Source organism: Rosa chinensis, chromosome 5, assembly GCF_002994745.2.
Source record: "Rosa chinensis cultivar Old Blush chromosome 5, RchiOBHm-V2, whole genome shotgun sequence".
NCBI lineage: Eukaryota > Viridiplantae > Streptophyta > Magnoliopsida > Rosales > Rosaceae > Rosa > Rosa chinensis.
This window is the reverse complement of record NC_037092.1, coordinates 78,809,585-78,830,447: the sequence shown is the minus strand read 5'-3', so window position 1 is coordinate 78,830,447 and position 20,863 is coordinate 78,809,585. Positions and strand designations below refer to the sequence as shown.

The 20,863-nt window shown below is 39.6% G+C and overlaps 2 protein-coding genes across 5 annotated transcripts; both read left to right on the top strand.

Moving 5' to 3' along the window:
• Positions 1 to 844: 844 nt before the first annotated feature.
• Positions 845 to 5,421, top strand: LOC112168256 (putative pentatricopeptide repeat-containing protein At1g12700, mitochondrial). The gene is made up of 2 exons (XM_024305381.2): positions 845 to 2,384; positions 5,098 to 5,421. Exon 1 carries the CDS (start codon positions 1,281 to 1,283, stop codon positions 2,355 to 2,357), a length of 1,077 nt encoding a protein of 358 aa, XP_024161149.1. The 5' UTR covers positions 845 to 1,280; the 3' UTR covers positions 2,358 to 2,384; positions 5,098 to 5,421.
• A 3,198-nt stretch (positions 5,422 to 8,619) lies between these two features.
• LOC112168255 (putative pentatricopeptide repeat-containing protein At1g12700, mitochondrial) lies at positions 8,620 to 12,190 on the top strand. Of its 4 annotated transcripts, none has more exons than XR_002924169.2 (3): positions 8,620 to 10,454; positions 10,926 to 10,954; positions 11,742 to 12,190. XR_002924169.2 is itself a non-coding variant. In XM_024305380.2 (2 exons), the coding sequence occupies exon 1, from the start codon at positions 8,694 to 8,696 to the stop codon at positions 10,425 to 10,427; it is 1,734 nt and encodes a 577-aa protein (XP_024161148.1). In that variant the 5' UTR covers positions 8,620 to 8,693; the 3' UTR covers positions 10,428 to 10,454; positions 11,742 to 12,190. The 4 variants fall into 4 exon arrangements, 2 of the variants coding, with proteins under 2 accessions (XP_024161148.1, XP_024161147.1); XR_002924168.2 differs by having other exon boundaries at positions 10,926 to 11,193; XM_024305380.2 differs by lacking the exon at positions 10,926 to 10,954.
• The last annotated feature ends 8,673 nt before the right edge of the window (positions 12,191 to 20,863 follow it).

Genomic DNA, 20,863 nt, shown 5'->3' with positions numbered 1-20,863 from the left:
AAGCAGTCTAATGCAGCTCCTCGACTCATTGGAGATCGGAGGATCAAAATTCCAGAGGCATTCCTCGACTCACCAGATCTGATTCGAATTAGAGAAAAGGCATTGTTGGAGGAGGTGGAATCGGAATTTGGAGGGGAGAGACCGGAATCGGATTTTGAAGGGGGGAGAGAGAGAGATCGGGGAGAGAGAGGAGAGAGGAGATAGGAGAGTGGCATCAAGTGTAATTTATTAATTAGATTAAGGTTAGAATTGTCATTTTGCTTCATTTTGGGTTAGTGAGAATAAAAATTTGTTGCTTGGGTAAGTGAGACATTTTTCGTTGATTTTGGTGCTTTGAGTCAAGAACCCTAAATTATATGTCCCAAGAACAATAGAAAAAGTGTGACTCAAACCTTTAGGCCATCTCTAATCCTGGGCTAAGGGGTTGATATAGCCCAAAAAACACCATTTTCCATCTCCAACCTAAGACTATGCTATAACAAAAAACTGATTTAGGGGACTAAAAGGGCCAAGGGCTGGGCTAAACTAAATGTCCATGGACTTCTTATTCGTGGGAACCGCGCTGGTGACCCAAAATTCTAATCAACAAAATTAATGGCTAAGATTAAAGGGCAAATAATACAATAAAATAGTATTTAAACTTATAATCATAAAGGATTGGAGATGATAGCAATTATAGCATTTACTATTTACATGAATAGTAATTATTGAGGGCTAAAACAGCTAGAGATGGCCTTACATTGCATAAACAACCAACGTCCATTATTCTTTGTAATTATTTTCCTTAATATATATATATATATATATATTATATATTTATGTGTGTGTGTGTATCAGAGTTTCAGAAAAGAAAATTTCAAAATTTAATTGTGAACGAAATATAGGAAGGAAAAGGCACAGAAATCGGATCAGAAACAAAGCTGTGAGCAAAGCAACCGTTGAATGTGAAGATGATGCGCAGCCGCAGCACAAGAGGTATGCTTTCTTCTCTTCCCTCTACTCATCTTGCTGTTCCACTTGCACTCATCAACAATTTCATATCTTTGTTTCATTCGAGAGGAACCCATCGACCCAATATTATTGTGAGTAATGTTGAGGATGCCTCCATGTTGTTCCATCAAATGCTTCACTCCCGTCCTCTGCCTTCTTCCGTTGTCCCTTTCACTCAGATATTGGGTCAACTCGTCAAATTGAAGCACCATTCGGCTGTCATCCCTCTCTTTAAACAAATGCTTCCGCGTCGAATTGTTCCTAATCACTAATCACTAATCGATGAAGCAATGGACCTCTTCTCGGAAATGATTACCAGAGGTATTGCTCCAAACGTCGTTACTTACAACTGTTTGATTCAAGGAGTTTGCAATTTAGGCCAGTGGAAACAAGCTACGAGGTTGTTGAACGAAATGGTGAGTAAAGGTATCTTTCCAGATGTCCGCACCTTCAATATCTTGGTTGATGCTCTTTGTAAGGAAGGGATGGTCGTGGAAGCCAAAACTGTGGTTCAAATGATGATTCAAAGACATATTGAACCTACTGTCGTTACATACAACTCACTTATGGACGGTTACTGTTTGCGAGGAGCAATGGATGAGGCAGGACAAGTTTTTGATCTTATGATTAGCAAGGCCTCCATGGTTGATGTTCGGAGTTGTAACATATTGATTAACGGATATTGCAAGGCTAAAACGGTTGATAAGGCTCACGAGATTTTCAAGGAAATGCGTCGTATGGAACTTGTTCCCGATACCATTACTTATAACACTCTTATTGATGGTCTTTTCAAAATGGGGAGAATTCAAGAAGCAGAAAAGCTGTTCTCTGAGATGCTAGGTTGTGGACAGCTTCCAAACCTTCGAACTTACACTGTGATACTTGATGGCCTGTGTAACAACCAGCAACTTTCTATGGCAATAGAATTGCTTAAAGAAATGGAAGCCAACAAAGTAGAACTTAATGTCGTAGTTTACACTCTTGTTATTGAAGGTTTGTGCAAAGCTGGAAAAATTGAATCCGCAAGAGATCTCTTCTGTGGTTTGTCGTCAAAAGGAGTTCAGCCTAATGTCAGAACATACACTGTAATGATTCATGGACTTTGTCATCATGGTTTAATAATTGAAGCAGAAAAGTTGCTGAGAGAAATGGGAGGGAAAGGATGTTTTCCAAATGATTGCACCTATAACACCATTATCCGAGGGTTGTTAAATAACAATGAGACGTCATGGGCTACGAGACTTATACAAGAAATGATTGAGAGGGGTTTCTCTGCAGATGCATCAACTATGGAATTGATTGTTGATTTATTGTCGAAGGATATAGTAGATCCGGCTTTGTTGCAGCTGTTAAAAGATTCACGATAAAGTTGGTTTGAACTCTATTAAGCTCAGGTATGTCAATTTCTTCACTGCTCCAAAGTTTTTTATTTCCTGTTTTTTATTTCATAAATTAGATTCAGAATTATTTAGACTCTCGTTGATACAAGAGTAGGATTTGCTCCTTCCACTTGCCTAGTTTATTATTGGTCTTGGCCTTAGTATTGCAACAACAGTTATGAGTTATGACCTTAGATTTCTATTAATGGTCTTAAATCTAAGCTGCCACTGTGCAGTTAAGTATGTGCTTCTCAGAAGAGAAAGCTTATATCTTGCACTTATTTGGGGCATTAAATGATGATTTCCATTTGAGTTTTTGGCGTCCCATGGTAGCTAGCCACCTTTTTTTCTTGCTTGTTACTATTTTAGGAAGGCTTTATAGCAGCTTCTTGGTTATCTGCAGTCGTACTTTCTTTGCCGCATATGATGCAGTTTTCTGTTGATAACTGCTTACAAGTTTCAGGTTATTTATGGTATGTATTTGTGTAGATTCAGAAGTTTGAACTAGTTGGCTGAAGCTAACTCTTGGAACTCAACGTGTAAGCTTGCTTGATTGGTAAACTAGAACCTGACAGGCATGGGAATGGTTCTTAGGAATTGTATGGAGACCTTTTAGAGGCATTTATATTCAAATATCATTTTGGGTCTTGTATGAATCTGGAAATGTAAAAAAACTTCCCTCTTTAATCATATATATCTGCTTCCACTTACCTAACAGCGGGAGGTTCAATCTAGTCTACATAGTTGACAGTGAGGCATTGAGTAAATTCTTAACCTGTTACTAGTCTGCATATGCTATTCTTCTTGTATTCATCAAGTTCCCATTGAAAAAGGATCCACACTAGAAAAATGAGCTATTTGACCTTGTTGTTCCCTGAATCAAAGGAAACAATTAATTAAAGAACAACAATTTCAGTTCGCTGTCCCTCCATGCTGTGTTGAATGTTTTTATGTCCTTTTTCTTCGCTCGTCATGTTTACAGAATTGTAAGCGTGTTTTTATTATCACTACATGATGCAGGACAAGTAGCAAAAGAACTGTAGAACTAGGGTTTATTTGCAGCAGTCTTGATTGTTAGAAAGAAAAGGGATTTAGAATAAGAAACTTCAGAAGAAAAGGGATAGAACTACTAGCATCACACCAGTAGGGTTTCTAGGCATCACACCTAGAGAACTTAGGCATCACACCTAAGGTTAGGCTGCATCACACAAACCTGGAGAGAAGCAAAAGCTTTCAATTTTTATTAACTCAAATCTGAAAATAAAAGACTACAAAGGCCTCTATATATAGGGAGGCTAAGATAATTCTAGAATAACTAGGAATATCCTTAAAGAATCCTAAAGAAATAATCCTAATAATTATAAGAATCCTAATAATAATAACCTAGATTTATTTGAACTACTTTCCAAATCCTGACTAAAAATATTCTGGTCGTATTCTTCATCACTACAGTTGGCAATTACTTCAGCCAACCCTTCTGTTCTCCTTTGTCTGTGCTTTTAGGAAAATGTAATAATTCCCTGTGCAGCGTTTTGCTGGAACAATCCCTTTGTTATTGGTAGTCATATTATGTATGCCTTCATGTTCGCTCTGTTGTTTCTAAAGCTCCTTTTCTGATGTACCAGAGTTATTTCTGCACTTTTTAATATTTCTTGGGCAATCCATGGTCCTTTTTGTAACTCGAGCAATTCAGGAGATGAGGGATGCGGTTCATGACTTGTATACGCTATGCCCACCGGTTGCAACGTCACAATTTGTTTTTTTTCTCTCTCTCTCTCTCTCAAAGAGAGGAGTTGAACAGTGATTCAATACAGTAGTCTTGCTGGTGTTTTCAAGTGATTTGAACAATCATGGCTACTTGTTGGCAGTCATTGTTTTTGCATACATTGTGATTTGCTTCAATTTTCGCTTCACCTAAATGATACGGGAACTGGCTGTTCATTGTCATTCTCACATTTAGCATCCTTTATTTTCTTTGTTTTTAGTGGCAAGGTTTTGCATTTTCTTTGTTGAGCTATACATAAATCCCAATCTGTGTCATCTATTGAGTTCAGAAAGTGGGTTGCATCATGGGGTAATAAGCATGTCCTTTGGGATCAAAATATATTGGTCAAAAATAATTTTGATCTGTCATTTATGACTCATAACTGCAAAACATGAGTGGTAAGTGCATCACAATCAGTTTTGCCTTATACTGCCCTATCATCTCCAACATGCATTTAGTCAATTTTAACCAGTTCATGTCATCTATTGGCTTCTATTCTAATTCAATGGATGCCGCAAGATTTAGGACACTTGAGACGCCAAAAAGAGGAAATATTCTAATTCTGATTGTTAACTCCCAATTAAAATTACCATTAGCAGCTATCACTCAGTTTTGTCAACCCAAGTTTTTGCAGACTAGAGGGTGAGCAGGGATAGATGTAGTTGAAATATAGAACTTGGGTAAAGTACAGAGAAGCTTTAGCGATGTACTATTAGTGGAGATTGTTTCCTTTGAACTTTTAGGTGAAAATGTCCAAAATAATGGACGGCATATATTCTGCTTTACTCTGTTTTATGGGTAATAGCATCATAATGGTTGGTTGTAACAACTTTCCTTCTCTCTATTAGAGCTCCAGTAATGTCTACATTGCTCATAGTTCACTTGAAATATTTGGTTCTTGTTATGATCTTTACCTCGGACTTGAAATTGATGTAATTGAACCATTGTGCACATCACCTGCAGGTTCCAAGATACTAGAGTTGGACTTCATCAGAAGAGTTGTAGCACCCCTGCAATGGTGATAGGTACTGAATGCTGATATCCATGGTGGCATGTGCTTGTAACTATTCATTTTTTAAGATGGGCTACCAACCAAAAGTATAATTGTTGTACTAATTAGATTGTAATTGAGCTCTTTTTGTTTCTTATTATACCGTGAGGCTGATGTCTAGTTGATAAACAGACACTGAACAAAACTTGGTCATGTGATTGGATTGGTTTCTGTAATCCAGCTTTGTTCCCGCTGTTAAAAGATTCATGATAAAGTTGATTTGAACATTTGAAACAGATCATTTTCGTAGTATGAAAACCTTGGATGTACTATTTACATTACCTATCTTTTAGTATCGTCATTTCCTAAATCAAATAGCATTGTAGCAATGTCATATCCTTATCCTTATAACTTGGAAGTTCCATTGCTATTGACTAATTCTAGCTAGATTGATAATAGCTAGTTATATGGTGCTCCCCTAATCAGTAAGATTTATGTATATGCATATTCTTATTAGGAAAGAAGCTCATTGATTATTTTACAGTGTGTATGGAGATCTTTATCTTACAGGTAGTAGTACATATTAAACCTCGATGATGTTTTAATATTCTCTTTGGTAGTGCACCTGAATGTCGTTTTGCTATTGCCATATCGTGATATCTGTCATGTAAGTTGGTAAGGGAGGCTCACGTAGATACAGAGCATCCCTCTCAAGCATGTAATTTTATTTCTCAGATAATTAGTTATGATCTACTTGGCACTTTCTCAGCAAGTAACATATGCTTTATACAAGTTAAAGAATGCCGGTTAATAATCGAACAGGAACTGGAAAGTATCGGTAGGGAGCCGGATGAGTAAATGATTTTTGTGTTGGTTGTATTCTACAAAGATATTCATCCTGTGGTGAGGTGCAGAAAGAACCTTGGTAATCCATTTATAGTGAGATTACGAGGAATGATAGTGCTGGAGGTGGGCAGAATGAAACAAAACCTACCAGTCTATACTTTAAGGAGTCTATTAGCTGCTACCAACAATTTCTATGAAGCTAAGAAACTAGGAGAGGGAAGGTTTGGCCCTGTTTATAAGCTGCAACACTTCCACACTACTGCTCTTCATGATTCTAGTAGTTCCCTCAGATTCGTAAGAAGTTATTCTCTTTGTCTCAGATTACCTTTCTTTAATAGGGGATTTTGCCTGAAAATCAAGTAGCCATGAAGAGACTGTCAAATTAGTCCGGACAAGGATATAAGTAGTTAGTTCATGAATGATTTAAAGCTTATAGCCAAGCTTCAACATACGAATCTTATCAGGCTCTTCGGTTGCTGCATTGAAGAGGAGGAATTGATATTGATCTTAGAGTACATGCCGAATCCAAGTTTGGACAAATTTTTGTTTGGTGTTTTCTCAATACTTCTAAGATTAATTCTTTGATCATACTCGTGATTTAGTTGAGAAAGTCTTTCTTAATCGTTTGTCCAATCAGATACATCTGTAAATACAAAATTGGATTGGAGTAAACGCTTTCAAATTGTAAAAGGTATTGCTGAAGGGGTACGTATTTTTTATCCACAAGCACTCGAGAGTCCAGATTCAAAATCATCCACAGGGATCTAAAAGCTAGTAATGTTTTGTTGGATGGAGAAATGAGTCCCAAAATTTCCGACTTTTGAATATCAAAGATTTTCGAGATGAATCAAACTAAAGTAAATACCAATAGGGTTGTCGGAACGTAGTACGTATTTGTAGCAAATGGTTTCAATCATTTTACTGACGGTATCACAAAATTATGAGAGTTTGGTCTGGTGATTTGTATGAGATTGTATTGGATATTTCTTTGAAGGCAAATTTCATTAATCTGGTGATACATTGTTCATGAGAATCTGTTCTAGCCGAGTAGGACACGGCTTACAAGTTTCAGGTTATTTATGGTATGTATTTCGGTAGATTCAGAAGTTTGAACAAGTTGGCTGAAGCTAACTCGTGGAACTCTAACCTGTAAGGTTGCTTGATTGGTAAACTAGAACCTGACAGGCACGGGAAGAGTTTTTAGGAGACCTTTTAGAGGCATATTCAAATATCATTTTGGGTCTTGTATGAATCTGGAAATGTAATAAAACTTCCCTCTTTAATCATATATATCTACTTCCACTTATCCAACAGCAGAAGGTTCAATCCTAATCTACATAGTTGACGGTGAGGTATTGAGTACATTCTTAACCAGTTAACCTGTTACTAGTCTGCATATGCTATTTTTCTTTATTCATCGAGTTCCCATTGAAATAAGATCCACACAAGGAAAATGAGGTATTAGAGGCCTGCAGAGCAGGCTTGTTGCTAGCCATTTATCAAGGGTGGAAGGAGGTAGAAGTTGAAGGTGATTCCTCTGTTCTGATAAATGCTTTGAACCAACAAGTGGAAGATTTTCTAAGGTTAGTCAGAATATTGATGATTGTAAAGATGATATGCATGTTTTGATGTTATTGTGATTTGACATATTTTAGAGAAGTAAATAGTGTGGCAGACAGATTAGCTCATTTTCTAGTTTGGGTCATGTTGTTGACTTTCTATTAGATGAGACTCCTGATTTTGTTCAGGATGTCTTCTATATGGATCTTTGTAAAGCTTATGATAGCGTTCGGACTCGGATTACAAGTGTTATGCTCCCTTGATGCGCAATATTATAATAAATAACAATATGGGCGTGGGGATTAACTTGATTTTCTATCGAAAGATAATAATAAGAGTTAGAGGGGTCAACAAGGACTTTACAAGTAATGTTAAGCAAAAAAATTAAGTTATATGGGTCATTTTGCACATCGAGGGAGCGTATTGCCTGTACCACAAAATTCAAAAAAATTAGTTGGTCTTATATGGTAAAGAGCCTAAATATCAAGTTACTGATATTATTTTCAAGTATATGTTTTTTATATTCAGATAATCTCAAGCCACAAGTGTGCACCATTTTAACACAATGACCTGCATATGTACTTTCTAAATCCTCATGTCCATTTAAATCACTCAATAAATTGCATCATTCCTTCAAAATAGTTTCCAATGCACATAATAAGACCGTATCATTTGATGACAAAGCATCAAAATGTGAGCATTAAATCTCTACTTTGATAAAATTTGACGAAATTTCTTTATCATCTAGTTATATCAATTCATTTGTCTAGACCTAGAAAATCATATACATGATCCCATACCTTACTTGTCCAAAAATCTAAAGACTCAAAATTCGGCACCATATCTCCACTTAAAAGAGTAAAATATATGTCCCGAGAACAATAGAAAAACTGTGACCCAGAACTTCACATTGCATCAACAACCAACATCCATTAACTTGAGATTTAAACAAATCCTCATTTCATTTGTGAACAGACTATCCATGTTTATTGTGTTTTCTCATTAATAAAAAATAAATAAAAATAAAAAACTAAACAGAGTTTCAGAAAAGAAAAATTGCCAAAATGTATTTCATGTGAGCAAAATTGGTATATAGAACTAAAATATGAGAAGGAAAGTAATTGTTGAGAGCAGAAACGCAAAGTAATTGTTGAATGTGAAGATGATGATGTTCAGCCGCAGCTCGAGAGGTATGCTTTCTTCTCTTGCTGTTCCCCTCGTCAACAATTTCATGGCTTTGTTTCATTCGAGACAAACCCATCTAGGAAATCGACCCAAAGTTGAGGATGCCTTGAAGGCGTTCCATGAAATGCTTCACTCCCGTCCTCTGCCTTCTGTTGTCCGTTTCAGTCAGATATTGGGTCAACTTGTCAAATTGAAACACTATTCTGAAGTAATCTCTTTGAATAGACAGATGGGTCTCATCGGAATTGCTCCTGATATTTATACTCTCTCTATTCTTGCCAATTGCTATTGTCATTTGAATCAAATGGGGTGTAGCTTATCTGTCTTGGCCCACTTCTTCAAATTGGGTCTTCAACCAGACGTCTTGACCTTCAACACTCTGATCCACGGCTTTGTTCTCCACAATCAAGTGCCTGAGGCTGCACGAATTTTCAGACAAATGGTGGAGGGAGGTCACTGTAAGCCCGATGTTATTACTTTCAGCACACTAATAAAGGGACTTTGCATGAGGGGTGACAACAGTGCTGCCATTGCTTTACTTCGGAAGATGGAAGAAACAGGATGCGAGCCTAACGTAGTTTCCTATAGCACCATCATCGACAGTCTTTGCAAGGATACACAAATCGATGAAGCAATGAACTTCTTCTCAGAAATGATTAGTAGAGGTATTGCTCCAAACGTCGTTACTTACAACACTTTGATTGACGGAGTCTGCAAACTAGGCCAGTGGAAACAAGCTACAAGGCTGTTGGATGAAATGGTGAGTAAAGGTATCTTTCCGGATCTCCTCACTTTCAATGTCTTGGTTGATGCATTTTGTAAGGAAGGGATGGTTGTGGAAGCCAAAAGTGTGGTTCAAATGATGATTCAAAGACATATAGAACCTAATGTCGTTACGTACAACTCACTTATGGACGGTTACTGTTTGCGAGGAGAAATGCACGAGGCAAGACTAGTTTTTGACCTTATGATTAGCAGGGGCTCCATGGTTAATGTTCGGAGTTGTAGCATATTGATAAATGGATATTGCAAGGGTAAAAAGCTCGATAAGGCTTACAAGATTTTCAAGGAAATGCCTCGTATGGAACTTGTTCCCAATACCATTACTTATACCACTCTTATTGATGGTCTTTGCAAAGCGGGGAGACTACAAGAAGCAGAAAAGTTGTTCTCTGAGATGCTAGGTTGTGGCCAGCTTCCAAATGTTCAAACTTACGCTGTTTTAATTGATGGCTTGTGTAACAATCAGCAACTCTCTATGGCAATAGAATTGCTTAAAGAGATGGAAGCCAACAAAGTAGAACTTAATATTGTAGTTTACAATCTTGTTATTGAAGGTTTGTGCAAAGCTGGAAAAATTGAATCCGCAAGAGATTTTTTCTGTGGTTTGTCATCAAAAGGAGTTCGGCCTGATGTGAGAACATACACTATAATGATTCAGGGCCTTTGTCATCATGGCTTAATAATTGAAGCAGAAAAGCTGCTGAGAGAAATGGGAGGGGAAGGATGTTCTCCAGATGGTTGGACCTATAACACCATTATCCGAGGGTTGTTAAATAACTGTGAGACATCATGGGCTATGAAACTAATTCAAGAAATGCTTGAGAGGGGTCTCTCTGCAGATGCGTCAACAATGGAATTGATTGTTGATTTATTGTCGAAGGATATAGTAGATCCGGCTTTGTTGCAGCTGTTAAAAGATTCACGATAAAGTTGATTTGAACTCTATTATGCTCAGGTATGTCAATTTCTTCACTGCTCCAAAGTTTTTAATTTCAGTTGCTGTTTTTTATTTCATTAATTAGATTCAGAATTATTTAGACTCTCTGTGATACTAGAGTAGTATTTGCTCCTTCCACTTGCTTAGTTTATTATTGGTCTTGGCCATAGTTTGCAACTACAGTTATGAGTTATGACCTTAGATTTCTTTTAATGGTCTTAAATCAAGGCTGCCACTGTGCAGTTAAGTATATGCTTTTCAGAAGAGCAAGCTTGTACCTTGCACTTATTTGGGGCTTTAAATAATGATTTCCATTTGAGTCTTTTGGCGTGCCATGGTAGCTAGCTGCCTTTTTTTCTTGCTTGTTACTGTTTTAAGAAGGCTGTAAAGCAGCTTCTCTGTTTTCTGCTGACTTAGTTTGTTTGCGTATATGATGCAGTTTTTCTGTTCATAATTGCTTACAAATTAAAATGGTATGTATTTGTGTAGATTCAGAAGTTTGAACTAGTTGGCTTAAGGTAACTCTTGGAACTCAACCTGTAAGGTTGCTTGATTGGTCAACTAGAACCTGACAGGCACAGGAAGGGTTCTTAGGAATTGTATAGAGACCTTTTAGAGGCATCTTCAAATATCATTTTGGGCCTTGTATGAATCTGGTAATGTAATAAAATTCCATCTTTAATCGTAAATATCTACTTCCACTTACCTAACAGCAGGAGGTTCAATCTAGTCTACATGGTTGGCAGTGAGGCATTGAGTAAGTTCTTAACCTGTAACTAGTCTGCATATGCTATACTAGTATACTTCTTGTATTCATCAAGTTCCCATTGAAAAAGGATCCACACAAGCAAAATGAAGTATTAGACCTTGTTGTTCCCTGAATCAAAGGAAACAATCAATAAAAGAATAACAAATTTTAGTTATTCAAAGAAAGGATCTGAACAGTGATTCAAAACAGAAGTCTTGCTGATGTTTTCAAGTTATTTGAATAATCATGGCTACTAGTTGGCGGAAATTGTTTTTGTATATATTGTGCTTTGAACCAATTTTCTCTTCATCTAAATGCTGGCATCTAAAGCAAGGACTGGATCATGATTTCTTTGGGACATACTGGGCTGGGCTAATGGCAAAGCTATTGGGGAAAGATTTAATATGAAACCAAACGATTTTGGAGTCAGATAACCCAAAAAAGTAGTGCATAACTGTATCCTCTCTGCCTGCTACAATGCTTTGTCTAGACTCTGATCCCTTGAGCTTTCCGATGCTTGTGCTCTGACGCTTATTCGAATAAATGTTGATATGCAGGTATATGTTTGACTCTACAAAACAGGTAGCAGAACAACTCAGAAGCATTGAGAAGGAGGTTGTCATCAGCTGATACAAAACATTTTTACAACAATCATCTCCCAAGTGTCCGAGAGTTGCAATTCGTGTTTGGGTTGCAACACAGACTTGAAAGAGGCTGAAGCACGGCCGGAGTCTCTCGAAGTCATTGAAGACCTTGCAGCCTTTAAGATGTCATCTGAGATCTATCATAGCATTTGTCGAAAAATAACAGACGATTTCTGAATATTTGATGGGAAATGAACAGTTAGAAACATTTTTGGTCTTAATTTCTTGTGTGTACCAGGTTTTATGTGGGATAATTATAATCCACCAGGAAGATGAAAGTGAAAATCAAAATCATTCACCAATCACCATTATGGTGAGGGATTGCAGATAACTTAATTGATTTATTCGATCTGTCAGTGAAATCGTACTGCTGGTATTGTTTTTTTGTTTTTGTTTTTTTCTTTTGTTGAGGTTAATCTCCTTGATGTGATATGGTTTGAAAGTACTTCAAATATTGGTTTATCTGATCATTTCCTATGGAAATGGCTTCAGGTAAAACTTGACCCTCACACAACCTATGAGTATCAAAATTAGTCCCAAATATCAAAAGTTTTCCTTTGAAATGCACACATGGTAGGGTTTGGATTTGGTGATTGTGATGCATCTCCATATAAGCTAATGTAGGGTTGTATTGTGGGCTCTGAAACAATACCATGTTCTTATTTTCCCCTACTAGAAAACAGTTCCTTAAAATCTGCATCGGGAGGTCTATTCTCTTACCAAGAAACTCATAGACAAGCCCTTGTGAAGGGCACTTTCAAAGACTCCTAACTAATTAATTAGAAAGGATATTCATATCCATATGCCCCCTTGTCTGTTTTGGCTAATCCAGTCTCCCCACAAATTCTGTTCCCGCCCAACATTTTCTCAAAAATAATAATAGCATTGAAATTTTGGCATAAAAAGAAAGAAAAGTCTGTATTGTATGGTTCAAATTGTTCAAATCCCTTCTCCTAGATTCCTTCTGTGGGGTATTATTATTGTTGTTATTCAGCTAATTAAGGCTCAGCCATGTGTGGTGTTGGTGTAGTTCTTTCTCCATTAAAGAGCCGGTTAATATGAAAATATAATTAGACAGAAGGGCTGTAATGAAAAATCCAAAATCCTATAGATTTACCAAATACTAAAGCATGTTATTATAGGTAAAAATGCATGAAGCAGGCTTTGAGAATCAAGATCCTACGACAATCTGGAAAAATATGGTTTTAGAATCAGGATCATTGAGCAATCTGCATTGAAGATTGCTCCCTGCATTCTACCATAAATTAATCTAAATAAAAGACCCAAACCCAACTCAAATATTCTCTTCAGGAGAGGACAAGAACAAGATGTGTATCTATAAAAATATTGAAGCCAAGCGAGTCAGGTTTTGACATGGGACAAAAACGAAGGCTTAAGATGCTTCCTCAACTTCAATTCTTCCTAGATTACAAAATTTTACAAAGTTCAAAGATATTGATGAAAAATGGTGCATGAACACTTTCCATGTGCGTCTAGGATAATAGGACAGATCTGTTCATATATATCTCCAACCTCAGACATCTCTTACAAATAATATAGTTTTTCATTATTTATTTTGCGGTGCAAGTCCAAAAGCTAGCAGAAATGGATACGACTCAACCATAATGAAAGGTTGCAAACAAGAGTAATAAATATTTGCTGCTCATGATCCAAACAACCAACAGAAGTGAAAATTTTGCAGAAAACAAATCCAAATACGCCGACAGCAAAAGCAGTGAATCTCTATTTGCACCATTAAATCCTTAGAGTGGAACTTATAATAAAATCCTGATTCATGAAATCTCAGGACCAACCCTGAGTGCATGCATCCAAGTGTGGGGTTTTAAGTACTTTTAACGCAAAATTTCTCAGTTAAATACTAGTGATAATGAACCACCAGCGTCCTTCCTTCTTTGACATCTGTAGATTATTGAGCCACACAACTCCAAACATACGACTGTAGATTGTTGTTCACTATATTAGTAAATGAACCACCTCTTATGCCTGCATGTGTTATAAATGGTCACGTCCCTTGCCATTTTTAGCTTGTGTCGAACCACATAACTCAAACATGTAGAACGATGAATGCTAAAATATCCTTCTTTCACAAATGTAAAGCCCACTTACAGAAAATTGGATTATCTATACTACATCTGTACGTGATTACTGCAATCACAAACAAAACGTACAATAGGGTTCTCTAGAGAAAGACATTAATAAACAAAAACTGTAATCTCATTAAGGGTTCCCTCTGCAATGTACAACTGCTGGCAGCTTAATTAGTAGCTAGGTTGATATTGTTGGAGAGGAAAAATTTCACATTAGAAAAGTAACAAATAAAATATAACTTATAAGTAGGTAGATCTCACCTAATTGTACCAAGACCTTTTGTGATTAAAACCCAACACCTATCGGGTGGTTAAGTTGAGACAGTATCAGAGCGGGTCCCCAATTATCATGTGCTCGAATTTGGCTTCCTTATATTGCCGTCAGAAAATTTTGATGTGGTTTGTTATATTTGCCGCCGGAAAATTTCGACGTGGTTTGATATGAGACTTGTGTCTCAATTTTCAATGTGGGAATTAGATTGTTAATTAATTTCACGTGCAGACCTATAGAGCTAGGTTGCACGTGAGGGGGCGTGTTGGAGAGGAAAGATCCTATATTGGAAAAGTGACAAATAAAATATAACTTATTGTTGAAGAATATTGACATTTGTGCGCCTCATCAAAATAGGATTAGTTCTATGATTGTAATAGGAGAGAAGGTTTTAAAATTCATAGTCCTATTCGGAATAGTTTTCCTTGAATCATTAGTTTATGCACTTTGTAATCCCTATATATAGGGCTCCTATTATCAACAGTGGAACACACAATTCTCTCAACAATCTCTCTCAATTATCTCATTCTTAAACACGTTATCAGCACGAGCCCTAACCACAAAAACTAGAAAAAAAAAAAAAAAAAAACCCTCCGCCGTGAACTTTGCTTCCACCTAGCCCATGCTAGCCCTACCGTCGCTGCCATCCTCAACTGCCGCTACCTCCGCCTGTCCTGCAGCACACCCGTGAGACTTCGCTGCCCCTGCAGCCTTCTCGGCTAGTCAAACAGCCAACCAAACCAGCCACATCTCAGACAAGCAGCAGCAACTCTCGGCCAAGCTTCATGCAGCCTTCGGCCACCCTTCCTAGCCCCGTTTCGCAGCCCCAAAACATCTCCAAAGCTCAAGAAACAAGTGTTCAAGCCCCGACTCAAACAAGTAAGTATTTAAGATTAAAGTTCCGACTTTTTGTCTTTAAATTTTTTTTCTTTTCTCGGGGACTTTCAACCTCCCTTCTTCTACATCCCACCTTTCTTATAACATGGGTTCGATTCTTTGAAAAGTGGAATCGTGGGGATTCACACTAAACGAACTAAGAGCGTTGGTAAAACTTCGGACTAAGAGCGTCCGTAAGCATTGATTTATGACCATATAAACATCATTGTTTCAGTCTAATCTAAAAATTCTTGGAAATCGATTTCTTGGTAGCATAGCTCAGAAATCTTATTATTTTTTAGTTTTCATGGAAGCATTGACTCTGAAACTAATCTATTTCTTCTTCTTATTTTCAGGATGTCAAAATCGAAGCTCGACTTTTCTATGCTTGATTCAACTGGCTCGGAATACCATAGTTGGGTCACGGATGTTGAGAACCATCTCACTTCAAAAGGGATCCTACCCATAATTCAGGCACCAAACCCTGAGCTCATATTTGAGCTTACGGCTACAAATAACACCACTGCCTCATCTTGATGAGACGTCATATGGATAAATCACTCCGACTTGAAGGTTCAATGGAGCAATCTACGATTCGCAGACTTCAAGTTCGTCTATGAATATAATTTAGAAGCTCTACACTTCAAAACCATGTTAGAGTTCTGTGGACAGCCCGTCACAGAACAAGAGCTAATTGAGAAAACTCTCTCCACCTTCCCTGTCTTAGTAATTTTGATATCACAGCAATACAGAGGTGAGTACAATGCTGAACAGATCACGAGGTTTCATCAGCTAATTAATGTCATGTTTGTAGCTGAGAAACATGATAATATCCTAGTGAAGAATTATAATTCAAGGCCCGCTGGGACTAAGAGCGTTCACGAGGCAAATTATAATAATGCAACCAAAGGAGGGTGCAAGGAGCGGAACACTAAAATTAAGGGACAAAACGGACATGTAGGTCCATACAACCGCCCTACAAAGGAAGGTAATTGTCAAAATGAAGGACTGACATGTGGCAATACATGGCAACATGGGAGAAGTGGCCGTGGGGCTTCAGGACGTGGAGGAGCCACCCAAGGCCGTGGTAATGGCTCCAATTCTTCTAGGGGACGCCAACCAAGTGCAAATAATGCACCTCAATTAAAGGGAGGCAATCACAATGACGTGTGTCATCGATGTGGATCAAGTGAGTATTGGTTCAAGCAATGCAATGCAAGCAACCAATTAGCTGCACGATACAAGGCATATAGGGACCTCTAAGAGCAAGAAGTCTATCTTGCCGAAGAAGGAGATGATGGTGATGACAATGATGTCAACCTCATAATAGCGGACTTCAAATCTGACAAAGAAATGCACAAGGATGCCGCAGATTTTGATTAGTGTAGTCCTTTATTTTTCCAAGAATTATGTAATGGCAATTATGCCTTAATCAATAAAATGACTTTTTGTATTAGCTCTTTCTTACTAGGCTCATCCAAGAGTAATTGCGATGTCTAGGAAAGGTTTGAACTGAGAGAACGGTTTTAAAGTGAGCACAGCTCCACTAAAATCTCGCCTTACCTTACTTGGTCACAACCAAATTGGAGTTACCGAACGGATTGAGTGACTACAATTTGTCTAAAGTTTGATTTTTATTTTGGATTAGATTTTGGTCAAGAAACTTTGCTGTAATCATTGGCTATTTTATTAATAAAGTATCGATTTATTTTTTGAATGTCTTGGACATATTTTAATTTCGAACTTTATTATTTTTCAATATGTTTCCCGAAGAGCTAGAGTGCCTTGTGGATAGTGCAACTACACATACAATACTTTGAAATAGGCAATTGTTCCTATGGATGATGCCTACTCAACCTTCTGTGACTACAATGGCTGGATCATCTAAATTGATTCATGGTAGAGGACCAACCCAATTTATGTTGCCAAATGACGCAAATATTAATGTCACCGAAGCTCTTTATGCTCCTAGGGTTGAAAGAACCCTATTGAGCTTCAAAGATATAAGAGCCAATGGTTTTCATGTGGAAACACATTGTGAGAATGGACAAGAGTTCCTTTGCATCACCTCTAATGACTACAGACATAAAAGAGTTTTAAAGAAACTTATGTGTCAATCTAGTGGGTTATATGCAACCACTATTCGAATCATTGAATCCAACCATGTCATAAGGGATGACTTATGAGATTCCGACACATATAGGCTTTGACATGACCGTTTGGGACATCCAAGTCTTGATATGATGTTCCGAATATTAAAGACTTCACAAGGACATCCATTATTCAGAACGAAAAGAAGTAAAACTCGAAATTTGGACCATGAAGGAGCCCCTGCGCCTCACGGCGCCGTTCGCATGTATATCAGGCCATCCTTGGCTGGTGCCACCGTGCCCCTGCGGTCACAATGTGGCATTGACGCCACATGTGCTCCGTTGTCTCCAATCTCTACTTCTCAAGTCAATTGTGACTTCATGCCTCAACCAAAATCCTCATTGGTTGTTTCTAAAGCCCATCATTCATTCTACAAAGCCTGCTCTTTAGCAAAATTAGGATCGAGACCATCCTATGCAAAGGACACTAAAGAAAACATACCATTCTTGCGACGAATCCAAGGTGATATTTGTTGACCTATTTAACCACCTTGCGGACCATTTAGATATTTTATGGTGTTGGTTGATGCATCGACATGCTAGTCACATGTCATGATTTTGTCCACCAAAACGCTGCATTTGCTAAACTCCTAGCTCAAATTATTAAGTTAAGGGCTCGCCACCCTGATCATCCTATTAAGTCTATACGACTTGACAATGCTGGGGAGTTTACATCGAAAACTTTTGATGATTATTGCATGTCCATTGGGATTGAAGTTGAACATCCAGTTCCTCATGTTCACACCCAAAATGGTCTCGCAGAATCCGCCATTAAACGACTACAAATGGTTGCTAGAGCATTGGTTATGCACACCAATCTTCCTATTTCTGCTTGGGGCTATGCAATATTGCATGCAGCTGTGCTTATTCGTCTGAGGCTCATTGCTACTCAACCCTTTTTTGCGTCCCAGATGGTGACTGGGTATGAGCCTAATGTCTCACACTTAAACAAATTTGGGTGTGCAGTTTATGTGCCAATTGCGCCGCCATAGCGCATCAAAATAGGTCTTTAAAGACGATTAGGCATTTATGTTGGATATGACTCTCCAACTATTATTCTCTACTTAGAACCCTTAACAGGTGATCTCTTTACCGCTAGATTTGCGGATTGTCACTTTGTTAATGTTTAAAAGTCTAGCGGTAGCTGGACCTTAGTTAACGCTGATCCGGCGGGCGGATCGATACCTTTGTTGTGAGTGGTTCCCGTTACCTGTCAAATAAAATACAATGAGCGTCAGAGGGAGACCGCGCCGGGCGGTCTTCAACTCTCCGATGCCTAAGTTAGTTAATGTATTTATGTTGACAAAGTAACAGTAGGTAAGTATTGAATGTGTCATAAATGAGGAGAGAGGAGAGGACCTTTTATAGGTGAGGAAGAGGATGATCTTCTCCTTGTTTTTCGATGTGGGACTGATGTGCTTTAGTTCCCAGTTTCAGTAGCTTCTGATGCTACCTTGACACGGCGCGTGGCGGCGCGTCGGCGGTGCTTTGGGGTTGATCCGGGGCTCAGGCGGTAACCTGGCTAGCTGTCTTTACGCCAGTCACTCATGAGGTGGGCGTTGGTACCCCTGGCGGTACCCTGAGCGTGGCTCGTTATAGCTAATTATGCTTGCAAATGCACATGTATGTACAAGTCCCCCAAATCCCCAGTCAAGGAGGGCAATCTTGGTTGGGGAGTTGATCGGCGGTTTGAAGCGTTTCTCCCGCTAGACTTTGCAGAAGCATAATTAGCGTCAGTGCGTTGTCAGCCATGGATTTACTGAGCAAACGCTTTGTGCCCTTTCGGGTGGGCCCCTGCTAGGCCCCCCAGGGAGTCCCCCACTCCCCGGCTTAGATGGACCTCCGGATGGTCGCTGTTATTGTTTGTTGAGGGGGAGCTGCACGGAGCAGAGGGTGTTGGGTTGCGAGCCCAATCTTAGCACCCAGGTGACGGGGGTCAACGTACCTGATCAGGGTTGTCGTAGACTGTTGACTAGTCCCCGTGTCCCGTAGGGACATTCTGACCGTAACTCCGCGTGGCGGCGTTGTCAGAGAGGCGTGGCCTCGGGATCCGCCGCTGGCGGAAGTCCCCCCGCTAGATGTAGCAGGAAGCAGCGTCAAGTAGACGTGCTTGGTGGTATTTTATTGAGCGGTGTTGCGCTGAATAAAGTACGCAGCTTGTCAGAAAGGGGGTCAGCTAGCGGTGCGCTGTGTAGCGGAGGACGCCCCGTTTACCAAATGAGGAGAGAAGCTCCGTTGGCGGGGTTTCGCTCAGCGGAGACTCCGTCACTTGGAAGATGACAAGTGAGGATCCGCTGGCGGGGTTTCGCTCAGCGGAGACTCCGTCACTTGGGAGATGCAAGTGAGGATCCGCTGGCGGGGTTTCGCTCAGCAGAGACTCCGTCACTTGGAAGATGACAAGTGAGGATCCGCTGGCGGGGTTTCGCTCAGCGGAGACTCCGTCACTTGGGAGATGCAAGTGAGGATCCGCTGGCGGGGTTTCGCTCAGCGGAGACTCCGTCACTTGGAAGATGACAAGTGAGGATCCGCTGGCGGGGTTTCGCTCAGCGGAGACTCCGTCACTTGGGAGATGCAAGTGAGGATCCGCTGGCGGGGTTTCGCTCAGCGGAGGCTCCGTCACTTGGGAGATGCAAGTGAGGATGGATCCGCTGAGCGGGGTTTTCGCTCAGCGGAGACTTGCCATGGTTGGGGGTTTACTTGTCAGGTGGTGACTTCCCTTGGAAGCTAAAGAATGATGACGGTTGACACGTGGCTAACTCCCAGAGGGTTAGCGTCTGGAGGCTTGTCTCCTAAGCCTAGCCGTCTTCTCGTCATTAATGCGAGTAATGATGGATTTCGTAACCGAGGCGACGCCTCGGCTAATCCAGGGAGTTAGTGAAGACGTGGGACACGTGTACGGTTGGTACGTGATGTAGTTTTGTAGCGGACGGCTCAGGATTACTTGATGTTGACATAAAAAGGGGGGAACTGAGCGAGTTTCGACATTTCTGGAAAATCTTCAAATCTGAGTTGCCTGCTTCGAGCCTTGTTCGTCTGCGAACTGCGAAGGAGATCCCCGGGTTTGCGTGGAGTAGTCGGACTGGAGAGGACGAAATCTGTCAGTGAAGACGAGCTGCACTCCAAAGTCTTCGACGTGAGGTTGGTATTTCGGATCCTCTTCCTGTTTCATTGAATCTGCAATGGTGGTTTCTGGGTTTTGGTATTTCTGTTAATGGTATGATATTGCTTCTGTGTTGTTCTCGGAGGGTGTAGGGAGAGATTTGAGGGAGGTTATGGTGTTTGACAGAAAGTTGGGGTTTTGGGTTTTGCTAGACGGTCTAATCTGGGTTGAGCGTGCGGTTGTTTTTGTTTTGGTATTTTTGTGGGTAGTTGTTCTTGGCATCTTTGGCTATATCTGATGTGAGAGTAGGTTAGATCTGTATTTGTGCTAACTGATGTGGGTTTTAGGGTTTGGGATGGCCAACGTCATAGATATTTCGAGCAGTGAGGATTCCGGGTCTGACGTGTCGTTCAGCGTGGCGGATATGACCTTTATTGACTCGTTGCGTCCGTCTGCCCATGCAGGAACCTCACTGCCAGAACCGCTTGAAGTTGAGCCACTTCGGACCATCCCCTGGGAAATAGCTATGG

Excerpts from the sequence above, each read along its gene's own strand:
- LOC112168256 (XM_024305381.2), top strand. The coding sequence starts at position 1,281 with ATGGACCTCTTCTCGGAAATGATTACCAGAGGTATTGCTCCAAACGTC.
- LOC112168255 (XM_024305380.2), top strand. The coding sequence starts at position 8,694 with ATGATGATGTTCAGCCGCAGCTCGAGAGGTATGCTTTCTTCTCTTGCT.